The sequence below is a fragment of the Ahaetulla prasina genome, chromosome 14 (assembly GCF_028640845.1).
Source record: "Ahaetulla prasina isolate Xishuangbanna chromosome 14, ASM2864084v1, whole genome shotgun sequence".
Taxonomy (NCBI): Eukaryota; Metazoa; Chordata; class Lepidosauria; order Squamata; family Colubridae; genus Ahaetulla; species Ahaetulla prasina.
Genome location: NC_080552.1, coordinates 3,211,705 through 3,230,033, shown reverse-complemented (window position 1 = coordinate 3,230,033; position 18,329 = coordinate 3,211,705). Strand labels below are relative to the sequence as shown.

At 47.4% G+C, this 18,329-nt stretch overlaps 1 protein-coding gene across 1 annotated transcript in view; it reads right to left on the bottom strand.

The window, feature by feature from the left end:
• The window catches only part of PRKCB (protein kinase C beta), a 272,893-nt gene that overhangs the window by 37,473 nt on the left and 217,091 nt on the right, over positions 1 to 18,329 (bottom strand). Inside the window, exons 11-13 of the mRNA XM_058157171.1 lie at positions 14,383 to 14,474; positions 14,128 to 14,190; positions 12,121 to 12,259 (exon numbers count right to left, since the gene is read on the bottom strand). Coding sequence (XP_058013154.1) covers positions 12,121 to 12,259; positions 14,128 to 14,190; positions 14,383 to 14,474 — 294 coding nt within the window. The remainder of the gene's footprint in view (positions 1 to 12,120; positions 12,260 to 14,127; positions 14,191 to 14,382; positions 14,475 to 18,329) is intronic.

The window sequence follows — 18,329 nt, the reverse complement described above, 5'->3', positions numbered from 1 at the left end:
AACTTCTGCAGGCAAGTCGTTCCACTTATTCATTGTTCTAACTGTCAGGAAATTTCTCCTTAGTTCTAAGTTGCTTCTCTCCTTGATTAGTTTCCACCCATTGCTTCTTGTTCTACCCTCAGGTGCTTTGGAGAATAGCTTGACTCCCTCTTTTTTGTGGCAGCCCCTGAGATATTGGAACACTGCTATCCTGTCTCCCCTGGTCCTTCTCTTCTCTTCTCTTCACTAGACTAGCCAGGCCTGGTTCCTGCAACCGTTCTTCATATGTTTTTGCCTCCAGTCCCCTAATCATCTTTGTTGCTCTTCTCTGCACTCTTTCTAAAGTCTCAACATCTTTTTTACATCTTGGCGACCAAAACTGAATGCAATATTCCAAGTGTGGCCTTACCAAGGCATTATAAAGTGGTATTAACCCTTCATGTGGTCTTGATTCTATCCCTCTGTTTATGCAGCCCAGAACTGTGTTGGCTTTTTTGGCAGCTGCTGCACACTGCTGGCTCATATCCAAATGGTTGTCCACTAGGACTCCAAGATCCCTCTCATAGGTACTACTGTTGAGCAAGATACCGCATATACCGTACCTGTGCATTTTGTTTTGTTTTTTTGCCTAAATGTGCATGTAATATTCCAATATACCACTAGAGATAGTCCTCAACTTACAATAGTTCGTTTAGTGACCATTTGAAGTTATAACAGCACTGAAAAAAGTGACTTATAGTAGATGAAGCTAGAAGGAAATAAATTAATGCTAATAAATTAGGATTAGTACCACCTTATAAAACCTTAGTAAGACAGACCTGGAATACTGCATCCAGTTTTGGTTACCATATTACAAAAAAGAAGTTGAGACTTTGGAAAAAGTGCAGAGAAGAGGAACTGGGTAAGGCTAGTCTAGAGAAAAGAAGGACCAGGGGTGACATGATAGCAGTCTTCCAGTATTTGAGAACCTGCCACAAAGAAGAGGAGGTCAACCTGTTCGCCAAAGCACCAGAAGGCAGGAAAAGAAGCAACAGGTGGAAACTAATCAAGGAGAGAACCAATCTATAGCTAATGAGAGATTTCCTAACAGTGAGAACAATTAACCAGTGGAACAGCTTGCCACCGGAAGTTGTGGATGGTCCATCGGTGGAGCTTTTTAAGAAGAAACTGCCCAGCCACTTGTCTGAAATGGTATAGGGTCTCCTGCTTGAGCAGGGGGGTTGGACTAGAAGACCTCCAAGGTCCCTTCCTGCTCTATTAGGATTCTGAAATGTTCCTGGTAGATGATCACCTGGTCTTCCACTGACTTTGAGATCACCAGCAATCTACTCTCTGTTCTTGCTAGGGAAGTACAGTTCACTGAGTAAAGGGCCGTGATGGCACGTGTGCCAGAGGTGGCACGCAAAGCCCTCTTTGTGGGTACGCACAACCGTTGCCAGCTCCTCTCCTGCCAGTTGGTCTTTGGGTTTCTGGCACTCTGGCACACATTCTGATTTGGGTACTAAGCGCCGAAAAGGTTCGCCATCACTGGTATAGGCAAACTTCCCAATTCCTATACCCAGGAATCTCCCAGCCATCTTGTTATGCTCCACTTTCAGTTTTCTGATGCTAATTCAGAACATACACCAACAGCTTCTCTTGGTTGAGATAATATACAGAAATACATGCCTATGATAGTCACAAAAGCTCTCTCTGCAGACGTTAAACCACACTGCAGGCTGAAGAGCGTTCTGTGGCATTCACAGCATTATTGCCCCCAATCCAAAACTCTTAAAGATTATCCAGAATGACACCATGGCTGTGGGGGTTAAAAGCCCAAAAATTCAAGCAGAATTAATTGAAAAAACATTCCATCGCTCTTCTGCAGAAGTTCATCTATCAGGGCAACCATGGCAGATTTTGTCCCCAAACCCTGCCTGAATCTAGAGTCAGAATAACTGACGTCTTTCCAAAGTGTCTAAAGATGCAACGATAGCCCATTCTCAACCATCTTGCCCCCTCCCCAAACTAATTGTGACTGGGTAGTAATTGGCAACATTCACTGGATCCACGGAGGGCTTCTACAAGAATGAAATCATTAATGTCCCTCCTTCAGGGCTAGTAGATTTTGGAATGTAGACCTGGCCTTGGGAAGAGGAGAAAAGATTATTCAGTCCTGAGAAACTGGAATTCTCGAGGCTCTTCTTCAATATCAACATGTTAAAAGCATCAACGCTTTTTCTGTCTTGCTTCAAAGCCCAACTTTATATTTCATAGTGACAGAAATCTATTGCCTGAACAATTCTGTTCTTTATAGATACAGATCATCACTTCTGGATATAACAGAATAACAGTTGGAAGGAAGCTTGGAGGTCTTTTAGTGCAACCCCCTGCTCAAGCAGGAGACCCTTTGCCATTCTGGACAAGTGCCTGTCCAAGCTCTTCTCAAAAACCTCCAGTGATGGGAGCACCCACAATTTCTGAGCCCAAGCCTTTCATTGATTAATTGTCCACACTGACAGGAAATTTCTCCTTAATTCTAGGTTGCAACTCTCCTTGATAGGTTGTCGATCCTAAGACTGGCTGCTCTTCCTACTTTATTTGTTTAATCCTCCAACTCAGGGGTCTCCAACCTTGGCAACTTTAAGACTTGTGGACTTCAACTCCCAGAATACCTCAGCCAGCAAAGCTGGCTGGGGTATTCTGGGAGTTGAAGTCCACAAGTCTTAAAGTTGCCAAGGTTGGAGACCCCTGCTCTAAATCCCTTTTTTCACTTTGCTCCTTGGTTTTCGTTATTGGGGCTTGTGGGTCCTTTGCATCTTCAGCTTTTCACAGTAGCATCATCAAGTAGCCCAGGTTATTGATGGTTTTTTGTCCAGTTTTAAAACCATGCTCCTCTTCTTCCAAATCAGGTCCCTCAATATATACTCTGCTTAATATATGTTCCATTGTGTTCCTTTCTGAGATATTTGTCATTCTGGGCTTTGGCTTCGTTTCCAGGCAATTTCCCTCCTCCGTTCTGCCATCCAGTTTGCTTTCTTGGTCTTTGGCAGTTTCACAATCATCCTTAACAACCTCTTTAATTGGTTCTCTATAGTCCATCCCAAGTTAAGAACGTCTGGCTGAAGGAGAAGATGATTTAATGTATGTTACTGTATGTAATCATTCAGTTTTGGTCGCCACGATGTAAAAAAGATGTGGAGACTCTAGAAAGAGTGCAGAGAAGAGCAACAAAGATGATTAGGAGACTGGAGGCTAAAACATACAAACAATAGTTGCAAAAACTCGGTATGTCTAGTTTAATGAAAAGAAGGACTAGGGGAGACATGATAGCAGTGTTCCAATATCTCAGGGGCTGCCACAAAGAAGAGGGAGTCAAACTATTCTCCAAAGCACCTGAGGACAGAACAAGAAGCAATGGGTGGAAACTAATCACAGAGAGAAGCAACTTAGAACTAAGGAGAAATTTCCTGACAGTTAGAATAATTAACAAGTGGAACGACTTGCCTGCAGAAGTTGTGAATGCTCCAACACTGGAATTTTTAAGAAAATGTTGGATAGCCATTTGTCTGAAATGGTGTAGGGTTTCCTGCCTGGGCAGGGGGTTGGACTAGAAGACCTCCAAGGTCCCTTCCAAATCTGTTATTATGTTATGTTATGTTATGTAAATATAACAGTATATAGGGGGTCAAATATGTGTATATAATTAGCAAGGTATGCTGAATATATTTGTGTTATACTTTAGTGTGTATGGTGGAGATAATGCCAGGATGGTCGCACCATGTCCAATTTCTTTTTCAATATGATATAAGTAAAAAATTTAAACATAAAAAAATAGAACATCCAGCTGAAGGAGAAGTCCGAGATAGGAATGCACTGTAAGTGACTAAAAATGGCGGACAGTTTTCTCTTTCCTTGAGCTGACGAAGCACTGAAGCTACGCAAGGCTTCTGGGAACCAGGGAAGCCACACTTTTAAAAAATGCAGCCTGTTTTCAGCAGTTTGTCATCTTGAGGGAGGACAAGGCCATCCATTTTTTTTAGTAACAGGCAGTCTGTCAACTTCGAAATGGATCAGGCCTGCCGCAGCCATCTTTCCGTTCCTCAAGATTGCCACACAGTTGGGAGGGGGGAGAGGTTGGAATGTCAGACCAGACAGTAACAACAGATCATCCCGTGGGAACCAAGGTCAACTCAACAGGTGCTAGCCAGAGAATAGAAGGAGCTGCCAGGGAGATGCCAGAAGACCCAATAGGACAATGTGACCTGTGACAACGAGGGAGGGAATGATCTATTCTTTAGTTATACTGAAAACTGCGGGAAATAGTTAGAGCTGGTTTTGTTTCCATGAGTGCCGAAATGATGTATTCTATAAAACAGTTCATTGACAAAGTTGTTCATCTTGGAGTGCTGAATTGGTTGGGTTCATCAGTCGGAACCTTGGCACAGTCCCTACCTAAGAATGATTTCCGACTTAAATAGAAATCTGGGTTAAAGGCAGAGTTAGGGAACGGGGGATGGCCTGTATTTATGAGGTTCAGGACTTGAAAGTGATTCCCAATGATCTAAAAATGGAGGGTTCACAATCCTGTCGTGGGAATGGGGGAAGGGTCTTTGTTCTTCTGCTTTGGTTGACTTGGAACCTGCACACGAGCAACTCTTCCCCAGAAAGCCCCCCTCCCCCCATCTCTTTGCTGTTACAACTGAGCTTTTCAATACCATTTCTGGGTGCTCAACCTGGCGATCTCCGGGTCTGAAGACAGTGTTTGGGTTGTTAGCAATGCAGAAATTATTGGCTTGGCAGAAACTGCTGGGTCCTTTCTCCACTTCCTACCTGGGCCACACAGTCCAACTATGTTGTCCTTTTCCCACCATTCTCATTTCGGTCTGCAGCCAAAAGCAACACATTTAGTCCAGCGAATTGGGTTGGTTTGGTCCAGTGAAAAGAAGGACCGGGGTGACATGATAGCAGTGTTCCAATATTTGAGGGCCCAGTTTCTGCAACGGTATAGGACAGTGATGGCTAACCTTTTTGCCGTTGTGTGCCAAAAGCGGGGGTCATGTGAAGGGGGGTCGCGCATGTGCATGCCCACATCCATAATTCAATGCGCCCCCGTGAATGCGCATGCGACTCCCTGGCTCCCCCCGCTTTTGGCATGCGAAGGCACAGTGGGCCCAGTAGGCCTGTTTTCCGCCCTCCCCAGGCTCCAGAGGCTTTCTAGGAGCCTGGGGAGGGCAAAAACTGCCTTCCCCCCCCGCAGAGACCCTCCTGACTTCCGGTGGGACCAGAAGGCCTGAAAATTAGCTGGCCAGCGCACGCATGTGTGCTGAAGCTGAGCTAGGGCAACACTTGCGTACCCACAGAAATAGCTCTATGTGCCAGCTGTGGCACACGTGCCATAGATTTGCCATCACCGGCATAGGATTTCCTGCTTGAGCAGGGGGTTGGATTAGATGACCTCCAGGGTCCCTTCCAACTCTGGTATTCTGTTATCTCGCTTGAATCTTATTTCAGTTTGAACTTGACCATCAAAATCATCACCCTCCTCCTCTTCCGCCTCAGTGGTTGGAGCATAAACATGGATGATCCTCATGTGGACGGGTTGTCCGTGAAGTCTAATTGATGTCATTCGATCCCCGACTGCCCTTCCTTTGCTCGCTCCTTCCTACGAAAGCAGCCCCATCCCTCCTTTCCTTGCGGTGTCCTGAGTAGCAACCAGAACCCTCTTCTGACGGCCAGTGTCCAATTCTACTCTGTTTCAACTCACTGGTGCCTGTCAGTGTGTGGCTGTTTGATGTCATCTTTCATGGTATTGAGCTTTCCCCTGTTCCTGTTCCTGCTTCTGCTGCTCTGTGTCCCCAGGTAGTTCTGCCTTTGCAGCTTTGGCTTTTCTTTCTCTGCCTTGCAACATCTGCACCTGGACCTCACAAAGGCTTTAATCGTAACCACCATAAACACCGCTGGGGCTCCAAAGAGTCCCCAGCTCCTCCTCAGTGGCTGTCATTTAACACGAGGAGCCCATCATCTGGCACTCGAGTGTCAATCATTATATGAGGCCAGATTGGGTGGCTTGCGGGGTTGCGGCCTGCTACTTAATGCAAACCATTACATAGTTTATTCATCTTAATTACAGATTTCTATCCTGAAAAGATTCATGTATTCAAACATGAATGCAAATCACACGGTAATTGAAGTGAAATATACACAGACTCCATCAAGTTTATTGCCAGGAGTGGAGCTTCAGAAGTCTTCCTAACGTTTCCAGTGCTCTGAAATGGGACCAAGTGACTCACAGGCAGCCTGGAGCAACCTGGTCCTTCCCCCAAATGGCAATTCTCCAGGCTTCGAGGGGGAGCAGCCTCCAGAGAAGGCCAAGGCGAGTCACTTGAAGCCTTCTTATCTGCTTTGCAGCTTTTCTAAACCATTTTGCATTCATTGTCTCATAAAACACTCTGAAGAGCAGAATTATGTCAAGAAGGCAGTCAAATGATGTATGCAAAGCAGCTAAATCCAGGCACGTATTTTAAAATAGAGGGTGCCACCTAAGTCCAACAGACTCTTTTTCCTTTCCCCGATCATAATCCAACTTTTGAGCTCTCTGGTGGTTTTTCCAGAAAGGAAGTGACACCGGAGGCAGATCAGAGGGAAGATAAGTGGGAAAGAGCAGGAGACCTTCCTCCGATTCTTCCTTAGTTACTGGCTTCACACAACACACTGAACCAGCTGAGTTGGCTGCATTCATGCGACGTCTGCTCTGCTTTCATTGGAAGAGTTTTCTGTAGCTTTTTGAGTAATCCAGCTGGCTTCTCGTTTGGGGTTCCCTCTGACACATGTGGACATCCAGCCAAGAAGAGGAGTGGGGAGGCCAAGCACGTAGGCTGATCTTCTGCAGAGCTCCCTGGTCTTGTGGTCAAGTTGAGGCAAGAGCTCTGCATTTGCCCAGGAAGGTGCAGGTAAAGGAAGGCAACTTGACCTTGGGGATGTGGGAGGACTGAACAGACAGTGAAGATGCAAGTTCTTCAGTCTCAAGAAACTGGAAAGCTTGAGGAAGAAACTCAAAAGCACCCCATCTGGATTTTGTTTGGTCTTAGATGAGGCAGAAGGAACCGCTGAACAGCTTTCAAGATTCCGTCACAATAAGAATACATCACAAGAATACTCTAGACCATTGCTACACAACACTAAAAGATGCTTATCGGTCTTTACCACGTGCAGCTGTAGGACACTCTGATCATTGCATGATTCACCTTGTACCTGCTTACAGGCGAAGACTTAAAGCCACAAAACCAATAATTAAATCAGTGAAGACCTGGACGGAGGAATCAAAATTAAAGCTACAGGCATGTTTTGACTGTTTTGGAATATTTTTAAAGATACCTCTGCAGACCTGGATGAACTCACAGATACTGTAACATCATATGTCAGCTTCTGTGAAGACCTATGTGTACCTACAAGGAACTTGTGAATATACAGTAACAACAAACTTTGGTTCACCTAAACTTAAGCAGCTACGACATTCCAAAGAGGAAGCCTACAGAAAAGGTGATAGCAACTGACTAACAAGGGAGATCAGGGCAGCAAAAAGAAGCTACTCTGAAAAGCTAAAGAATCAGTTTTCAGCAAATGAACCAGCAAACATGTGGAAAACTCTTAAAAATATCACTGGCTATGGCAAACCTCCTTCCTAGGCTGAAGGTAATCAACAACTGGCAGATGACCTAAATGATTTTTACTGCAGGTTTGAAAGGAAACTACAGCCACCTATCTCCACAACCCCCATCTCAGACACACCAACAACAGCCAAGCCTCCTACAACTGACCCCATCCCATTGGGTTCACAACCCCTAGTGATCACAGAAAAGGAAGTGCAGGACCTATTTCACAGACAAAAGCCAGGAAAAGCTCCAGGCCCAGACAAGATAACTCCTTCTTGCTTAAAAGTCTGTGCTGACCAATTGGCCCCCATCTTCACCCATATTTTCAATAAATCACTAGAGATGTGTTATGTTCCTTCTTGCTTCAAATGCTCTACCATCATCCCAGTGCCGAAGAAGCCCACCATCAAGGAACTGAATGACTACAGACCAGTTGCTCTAACATCTGTAGTCATGAAAACCTTTGAAAGGCTAGTGCTTTCCTACCTGAAAACCATCACGGATCCGCTGTTAGACCCCTTGCAATTTGCATACCGAGCAAACAGATCAACAGATGATGCTGTTAATATGGCTCTGCACTACATCCTACAACATCTTGAGTCTCCAAAGACCTATGCAAGGGTCCTTTTTGTAGACTTTAGTTCAGCATTCAATACCATCATTCCAGACATTCTTCTAACTAAGCTAAACCAGCTACAGGTACCGGAACAGACTTGTAAGTGGATCACAAGCTTCCTAACAAACAGGAAGCAGCAGGTGAAGCTAAGCAAGATCACATCAAATACCTGTACAATTAGCACAGGGGCCCCCCAAGGCTGTGTGCTCTCCCCACTTCTCTTCTCTCTGTATACCAATGACTGCATCTCCAATGATCCATCTGTTAAGCTACTGAAGTTCGCAGATGACACAACAGTGATTGGTCTCATTCGAGACAATGACGAATCCGCATATAGACGAGAGGTCGAACGACTAGCCTTGTGGTGCAACCAAAACAATCTGGAACTGAACACACTCAAAACCGTAGAAATGGTGGTAGACTTTAGGAGAAACCCTTCCATACTTCCACCTCTCACAATACTTGACAACACAGTATCAACAGTAGAAACCTTCAAATTTCTAGGTTCTATCATATCGCAAGATCTCAAATGGACAGCTAATATCAAAACATCATTAAAAAGGACAACAAAGAATGTTCTTTCTGCCAACTCAGTAAGCTCAAACTGCCCAAGGAGCTGCTGATTCAGTTCTACAGAGGAATTATTGAGTCTGTCATTTGCACCTCTATAACTGTCTGGTTCGGTTCTGCAACCCAACAAGAAAACACAGACTTCAGAGGATAATTAGAACTGCAGAAAAACTAATTGCTACCAACCTGCCTTCCATTGAGGACCTGTATACTGCACGAATCAAGAAGAAGGCCGTGAAAATATTTACAGACCCACGCATCCTGGACATAAACTGTTTCAACTACTACCCTCAAAACGACGCTATAGAGCACTGCACACCAGAACAACTAGACACAAGAACAGTTTTTTCCCGAAGGCCATCACTCTGCTAAACAAATAATTCCATCAACACTGTCAAACTATTTACTGAATCTGCACTACTATTAATCTTCTCATAGTTCCCATCACCAATCTCTTTCCATTTATGACTGTATGACTATAACTTGTTGCTGGCAATCCTTATGATTTATATTGATATATTGACCATCAATTGTGTTGTAAATGTTGTACCTTGATGAATGTATCTTTTCTTTTATGTACACTGAGAGCATATGCACCAAGACAAATTCCTTGTGTGTCCAATCATACTTGGCCAATAAAAATTCTATTCTATTCTATTCTATAACCTCACAATAAAGGGGCATTCCTTGGATCTCGGCAGTGCCTGCTCGACTGGCCTACCTGGCAGGGCTGGCAGGGCTCTAAAAGCCCTGCACGTGCACAGAAACCCAGGCAAGAACCCAGGTGAAAAGCAGCCCAGATTAGAGGCTTTGAGTCCAGCCTTCCAGCCTTCATTTCAGCTCTCTGGAGAGATGCCACCCTTAAGACAGCACCTCAAACACAGGAAAGCTTCTGCCTGGGAAATATGTAAGTAAATCCTTTGGCCCTTCTTCTTCACCAGGAGTGCAAATGCCTGCAGGCTCTCACCTTTCCCTCTTCATTTCCCAATGCAGTGATATGAAAGCATGTGCCTGAAAAAATATATATTTTGGAGAAAATAGGGGAAAAGCTTCTCCCTCCATGAAATCCTGGGCATTCCCCAACTGCCAGTATTATTTGCACGTGGAACAAAAAAGGATTGCAAACAGTTCCCAGCAATTCTGGGAGTTATTTAATGCCCATTTCTTGCCCTCTCTGCCCTGGCGTGATTGGCAGTATTGTGTTGCAACATGTGGCCCATCAAAACCATCAAAAAGTGAAAGTTAAAATATTTTAGATATTCTGTGATACGACACCCGGAAAAATGCAGCATTCTTCATTTAATCCTCCAAGGAAAGATGGAAGGCAAACGAGGTCCAGGCAGAAGAACCACCTCAATGGCTTCAAAATCTGGTTTGGACAAAACTCAGCAGCACTTTTTTGTGCGGCTGTTGATAAAAATAGGATCGTCAACATGATCGCCAAAGTCCCATGACGGATATGGCACAAGAAGAAGAAGAAGAATGTGGGTCAACCTGGGTGGCTTTTAGATGGCAGCTCCAGACCTCCTGGGATTGTAGCCCTGATGCAGCAGGAGGCTCTGTGGCCACTTCCTTAAGCCTGAGCTTTGCCGGAAAAGAACTTGGAGATTAGACAGCCACACAGGTGTTGTTGTGACCCAGGTTCCTGGACCCGGACTCCTGGACTCGGATGATTCAGAAAGTGAGGGGAAAGACCTGGCAAGCCCTGCTTCTCTTGAGCCCTCTCCCTCCCTGGCACCCACTCAAAGGGAGGAGGAGGGGCCGGCAAGGCCTGATTCTCTGGAGCCTTCTTCTGATTTGGCAACGCCCCAAGAACAATTTTGGAGTGATGCAAGACTGCGCAGACGTGATCGGCGTGCGCAGCAGAAGCAGCGTTGGGATAAGGCCAAGTAATAATTGTCATGCAGTGACATCTGCAGAGACTATAAATAGGAGGCGGGACTTCCTGGTTTTTTTGTCTTGGACAAAGCAATGAATTTGCGCGGGCAAACTGTATCAATGGAGGGAAGAATATATTCGTGAGTAATTCTGGCCTTATCTATAATTTCCTCGTTATCTCCAGAAACTTGGCAGGCCCGTGGGTAGACGTGGCCAGGACATCTATCTATGTAAATAAAAGGAGAAGAGGAGGCCTCTGACTGACTCTTTGCTGGGAGTATTGGGGGGAGGGAAACAGAACAGGTGTCTCTGCCTGCAGTTACACCTGAAACAAGGAGGAATTTATTTTTCGCCTTCTCCATCTTCTCCAAGTGATGTATTCATGTCCTACCTTTAGTTTGCTAAAATTTTGGGGTGCAGTTTCAGGTCTTCCTCTTTCGTGCACTTGCAAGAAAACAATTAATTAAAAGCAAAATGTAAGAAAATGAGCATTTTGGAGATGCAGCCGTGTTGCCCAGCAAAGCACAAGGCCAGTTCTTCTGTTCCAAAAGAGCATTAATCACCCTGGCAGGGCTCCCGTATTAATCTTGGCAGAACAAGGGAAAATAACACGCATTAGGGATAGTAATTAAATATCTCCCTGGGAAGGAAGGAAACGCAAAATGGCTCAACATTGCTCAGAGAAAGAGCAGAGCTATTTTCCTTAACTCAGATGCTCATACAGCTTTCATAACGATCACCAGACTGATTTTTCCTTATAGCCCATTTCTCTTCCTTGGAGGACAAGCACCAGCGACAATGGAGTTTTAATTAAGGTTCCAACCAATATTTACTCACTGAAGCCTCTTCACCCTGGCTGAAAAATTAATCCCAATTAATCACGGCATGGCCCATGCATGGAGAGTGCATGTCTGTGCATGTATGCATACAGTAAGTAGAGAGACTGAAAGACCAAGGATTTAGGGAATGCGTAGCCACCTTCCTTATTGCTGAGTAAATAAGCAGCAACGACACCTTGGTCTGAGGCACAGCCACATGCCATGCCATAGAAACGGCCTTTGTATCCTCTTGGCTTCACCAAGAGGCTCTTCAAAGGCCTGAACTCACCAATTCTCACTGGCTTCTATCAGCTTCTCTGCCTGGCAATTGGTTGGCAAAACTGCTCGCCCTCTTCCCTCCCCCACTTCCTTGCCTCCCACTTACCCACATCTGACACAGACAATGGCACTTAAGTTCTAGAATCCTAGACTTTTTAGAGGTTCTAGAGTCCTAGACTTTCGGTTGCAAGTGTGAAACCTTGATTTTTATTTTTTTTTACCCAAACTAACCTCCACCTCACGTAATGCAGATTTGGGACCTGGAATGACCTCTCATCAGTTGGAGCCTTTGCTGAGAAGTAGCAACAAAAGTTTAAGGCCGAGACAGGAGACGCGTTTGGCTCACCTCAGGAGCAATGTAGTCGGGCGTGCCACAGAAAGTCTTGGTGGTGACTCCATCCCAGATATTCTCTTTGCACATGCCAAAATCAGCAATTTTGATGTGGCCCTCGGAGTCTAGCATCACATTGTCAAGTTTCAGGTCTCTGTAGTGACAGAGAGAATGAGAGAGAGAGGGAGGGAGGGAGAAGAAAGGGAGAGAAAAGGTGAGTGAGAGAGAGAGAAAATGAGAGAGAGAGAGAGAGAGAGAGAAAAGAAAGAGAGAGAAAGAGAAAGGAAAAGAGAGGAAAAAAGAGAGAAAAAGACATTCCTGCGATCACTTTGGAGCTGAAATCTGAAGCTTCAGAAAAAATTGAGTGATATTTACTTGGAAGCTGAATATAGATAGTCCTTGACTTATGACAACCGGGACCAGAATTTCCATTGCTAAGTGAAGTAATTGTTAAGAGAGTTGTGGCCAGTTCTTATGACCTTTTTGCCACCATTAAGGAGATCAAGCATCCACATGGTCACCTGAACAAAATTCAGGGCCTTGGCAACCGGCATGTATCTACGTCGGTCACAGTATCCGATGGCCACGTGGTCAACATCTGCAAGCTCCCCAGCTGGCTTCTGACGAGAAAGGTCCACGAGGGGAGCCAAATTTGCTTAATGATCACCTGATTCACTTAACAACTGTGACAAAAAATGGTGGTAAAATTAGGCATGAGTCACTTAACAAGCGCCATGCTTCACAACGGAAGTTCTGATTGTGGTCAAGGACTTCCTACATTGTTTGATGATGGCTGAGGGTGCGAATGGCAGGCAAATGGTGGAAAAGGTGACTAAATAGGGAATGATAGGCATTCAGAGATGCATGTCTGTAAGGAAATGCCCAGCCCCATTCTTTTGGATCTGGAGGGCAGCAGAGCCTTCCCTGCCCTCAATACAAGTCTCATCTAGGGACCTCAAAAGCCTCTTTGGTCAGGTCCCATCAAGGTTTAGGAGAGGTCTAGAAATGGAAATAAAATCACATTGCCGAATTCTCCATCCTGGGACGTTCAGCGGCAAGCATCTCTCTTCGGTGGGAAAGCCGAAGCCTCTGCAAGCGTGTGGAAGGTCAGAGCAGCCAGTGCCAAACGCAAACGCCTTGCCACAGAGTCTGGCTCTCCCTCTTTCCGGGAGGAAAACCTTCTTCACGCTGTTCCAGCCCATCCTTCTTCCCTGGAGCCCTAGAACTGAAATCTAGGTAGACATTGCTTGTCTCTGAAGGGGAGGCTTGTACGTCTCCTCGGCTGTGCATGCTTCAAAGGGATCTGGGAGAGGAGTGTCACCGTGTGCAAGAGAGGGTCTGTGGCACATCATCCAGGTGGGCACAGCCAGACCTGGTTCAATGGCACCTGGCGGCACACAGCCGCCATCTCTCGCCCTACAGCTGCTGCCGCGTCATTCCCAAAACTGCTGTCCAAAGAGCAGGTAAAAGCTGCTTGGGGGAAGGAGCATGCTGAATGAATGGGGGAGGGGAGGAGCATGGAACAAAGGCAGCCCCCTTTTCGCTCTGAAGATGAGATGGTTGCTTCTCCAGAAGACCCTGGGAGGGGCTGCTTCTGAGGCCAGGCCCCCTGCTGCCCCCTTACAGCTCTCTGGGGCCTTGGCTGGGCTGCCGACCTTGGAGTTTTTGCTGGGATATCATGGTCCTGCTCTGCATTTCTGCTGCTTCCCCAGAAGTCCCATTGGGGGACCCTCCGATGCTTCTGAGATGCCAGGCTACAGGGAGCAGAGCAGACGAACCCCAGGAGTCCCTGACCTGCCAATCCCCTCTCTGTGACTCATCAGTCCGCTTGCGTCTCATCAAGACTGCCGAAGTGTGAGATGCCAAGGAAGGGGTGCCTCCAAGCCCTTCCTCTGATCAAGACAAGCCCAATGGGGCTTCCGAGAGGAGGAAGGCTTTGGCTGGCAGCAGGGGTGGGCCAGAGCAGAGCCTGGGACCTACAAGGTTGGGAAGTCGTAGAGAGGAAAGCAGCAGCCCACCTACCGATAAATGATCCCTTTGCAGTGCAGGAAGAAAAGGCCCACGGCGATCTCGGCTGCATAGAACCTGCCAGTCAAGAAGGGAGAGTAATGGAGAGGCCAGGAGGTGCCACCTCGGCCCCCGGCACAGGAGGCCCTTGGCATCATCAGTCCTCAGAGGGCGAGGGGGATGACAGAAATCCTCTCTCTCTCTCTCTCTCTCACACACACACACACCCCTCTGCCCTGGCACTGCCCTGGAATGGCAGTGGTGACTTACACAGCGTGGGGCTCCTTGAATCGCCCGACCTGTTGGATCTGGTACATGAGGTCACCACCATTCACGTACTCCATCACAAAATACAAGCGATCCTGAGAGAAAAGGGGAGAAAAACGGTGGAGGATGCTTAACGAAAGTCAAATGAAGCCTCTTGGGTGCCCTGCAAGCAACGTTTTCTTCTTCTCAGTTGGAAAGACCCTGCCACGGGGCATCTTTGGGGCCTGTACTGCAAAGTCAAGGCAGTGGCTGCAGCTGCGCAATTGAAGCATGTGCCAAAAACAAGCACAGCTTTGATGGTACTACCATCGTGGCTCCGCGCCTTGCCTCTGGTGACCTCCTCCTCCAGCCTCTCCTGTGTCCTGACTTTGCATCCAGCAGGAAGGAGTTCTGCAGGAGGGATGTCATTCCGTGCAGCTGAGCTGAAAAAAGTCGGGAGGAGGACAGGGCCTCACCAGGACACCGTCAGTCTGTCGCAGCCACTGCAATAGACAATTTAAATCCCGATGAAAGGAAGGATTTGGTTGCCTTTTTTGGTATTAAAAAGTAAAAAAAAATCCCTTTGACTTCCTTTTGTGGGATTAGACATATTGCAGGAAAGCGCAGCTGGTGGGAGAGAAGAGGGGAAGGAGACGGGGTAGGGGGAGGAAGTGGAGGACTTAAAGGGGACACTTCTAGATTAGAGGAGAGACAAGGCAAAGTGGGAAGGGTGGATTTGGGCTTTGAATTGTCTTTGAATTGGCTCCCTTGAGCTCCGTTGTTCACGACCACCATGGAGGAGATCAGGCCAAGGTTGTGTCCTGGAGGAATTTGCTTCCAAAGCAAGAGAGGCAGCACCTTTGGGCCTGGTTGAGGCAGGCGCATCTACCCCTGGGGGTGGAATGGGCACAGAAAAGTCCAGATGGCAGTCACAACCATGCCACCAAAGCCCTGCCCTGCCCTGCCCTGCCAGCTAGAATAATTAAACAGCAGAATGGCTTGCCTTCAGAAGATGTGGGAGCTCCATCACTGGGGGTTTTCAAGAAAAGATTGGACAACCCTTTGACAGGGATGGTATAGAACAGGGGTCTCCAACCTTGGCAACTTTAAGCCTGGAGGACTTCAACTCCCAGAATTCCTGAGCCAGTTTTGCTGGCTGGGGGGTTCTGGGAGTTGAAGTCCTCCAAGCTTAAAGTTGCCAAGGTTGGAGACCCTTTGTATAGAATAAGGGTATCCAACCTTGGGAACTTTTAAGACTTGTGGACTTCAATTCCCAAACTTCCCTAGCCAGCCATGCGGGCAGCTCCACAAGTCTTCAAGTTCCAAAGTTGAACATTCCTGGTCTAGGGTCTCCTGCTAGAGCAGGGGCTTGGATTCCAAGGTCCCTTCCTACTCTGTTATTTTATTATTCTTCCCCCCCACCTCCCGGTTTTTACACTAATTGCACATCATATGTATGTACAAATGGAGCGGGTGCCGTGTGGCTGTAGGGACCACCTTGACTCCCCCCCCAATGCCTTCAGCTTAGGAGAGCTACTGGAACCTCATCCAAAAACCCTGCTGGGGGGCATCTCACACATACCTGACATCTGTGGATCAGCTGGGAGCCTCTCAGGCTCCTGAAATATTGAGCAATTGGTTAACACCCCACCCCCCAATACACCCATTGCTGAGATGGAGAAAGTTCCCCTGCTTGGAATGAGCACAGCTGCTCCTTCTCGTCCACTCCTGCCTCCAGCCTGGCTGCTGCTAATACCCTTTGCTACAACCTGGGATTATGTCCCTGGTCTGATTAGTGCTAAGCCCCAGGCAGGTTTGTGCCCTTTAATCCTCTGCCAACACACTTCAGATGTCAGAAAGAGGCCAGGCAAGGCGGATCTCAGCACGCCAGCCTTTCATCACCAAGATGGGAGAGTTCTGGCGGCTGCCAGAGGGCTTTGCCAACTCCAATCGCTGGGCTGACATCTCAGGGTAATCCTCTAAGCCTCCATTGTGGCCGTCCAAGAGCTGCTGCGGAGGAAGGGCTGCTCTCAGCACGGTCCCTCTGCCTTTATCAGCCGCCAGCTGGAAACAGCCAGAGAGAAAGCGCTTTGCTGCGTCGCTTGCTGCCCGGAGCCAGAGGTGGGAAAGCTCCTCCTTCGTGCCCTTTGGCCCCCTCCAATTCCTGCTGCCGACATCCAGCGTGTTAAATCGCTGCATTGCAGTAGCAGAGTTGGCCACTTTGGGGGTGAAAGGGACCCCCCCCCAAACAGGCATTCGGCGCTCTTCATTCTTAATCAGTCCTCCCACCCAAATTGGGAAGGCTTCCATCCCGCCTCCACTATCCAGCACTGCACCCCGATCCCTCCAGCGGATGCCAATCGTTTTACAAAAACATGGGTCCACCTGCTGCAGGGAAGGTTTTCTGGTTTCTATTGCTCCACTTTGTCCTGGTGGTTTTACCTGTTGGCTGATGTCCTTTGAAAAAGGTGCTGTGACACAGGTTGGCAGAGGAGTCGCCTCCTTGCATTCACGTTGGGCATACATAGAGCGGCCTTTCTCAACCTCAGCAACTGTAAGACGTGTGGACTTCAATTCCCAGAATTCCCCAGCGATCCACACATCTTACAGTTGCTGGGGTTGGAAAACAATGATATAGAGAATTAGAAAGAAGACCAAAAGTAATCGATGCTAATTGAGGTGCAGAATAGAATTCGTATCTGCAAATCACTCAGGATGTAGCAGGTTCCTGCCCACAAGCCCCCTGCCCCCACTTCCCCCGGCTCAGCCAGTGAAATTAGACTATTGGGCTCAGGTTAATCTGATCAGCAGCTGTTAATCTGGCCTCCTTGCATAAGCTTCTTGGGGCTGTTGGGCTGGTGCTGAAATTCACCAAACTGTTGTGCCTCGCCTGCCCCCATCTCCACAGCCTGGCCCCTCCCATCTCCTGTTATCTCAGCCAGAGACTGATAGTGCAGACGAAGGGCCTGGCATGCCTCCAGCCCCCAGTCCTGGCACCATGCCCGGACAGACTGAGCAAGACGAATGGCCTGGCATGCCTCCAGCCCCCAGTCCTGGCACCATGCCTGGACAGACTGAGCAAATAACACCCCCCCACACAGCGTGTGAGCATGAGGAGCATGAAGCCAGTCACGAGCTAGAATTGCCGGCAGCTGGAGGGTAGACAGATCCATGCTTCTGGAGAATGGAGAGGCGACGTCAGCAAAAGGAAGGGAGGGGCAGGCCTGGATAAGTGCTGAGTCATGGAGCCATACCCCATGGCCTATATAAAGGATCTGCTTTCTGGCATTCTTTGAGTCAGGCAAAGCCTAATCTGGTTGCTGAAGTCACACCTTGGATTCCTGCCTGCCCTGAGAACTCTGACAGGACTTTGGCAAAGTTGCAGAGGCTTCGTGGCCACACTGGAGACAGACTTTATAGACCCGGCCGTCAGAGGAGGAGTGGGACACGACACAAACAAAGGGAATGGACAACTTTAATTGACTTCTCTGGAAATGGATTCCAAGGCAGCTCCAGAGTTCATGACCAGCATATTCTAACCTAGAAGAAGGTTATGGGGCCAACTCACAATAGTGGCTCATTAGACTTTTTGGATCTTGGGACAAGCGAGGATGTGATGTGGTATTGGGTAATATCACTCTCTTGATATGGTCAGATAATTCCACTAACTCTAGAGTTTGAAAGGAGCTTAGGGCCACCTCTGGAGCTCTTGCCAGAGATCCTTCTCCCCGCAGGAGGAAACCCCTCTGGCTTTGGCTCAAGCTGCACCTGTGTGTTTCTCTTTCTTTGCAGCTCTAGTTGGGTTCCCTGGGGAAGGTTGAAGAAAAGATGGTTGACTTACAGCTACAGGGGATGTTGGACTCTTTGGACCTCTCTTCAGACCACTGAGACGGCAGTGCTCACACTTTTAGAAGACCTCTGCTGAGATTGGAGCAGAGGTAGTGCATCCATCTTAGTCTTTCTTTATCTTT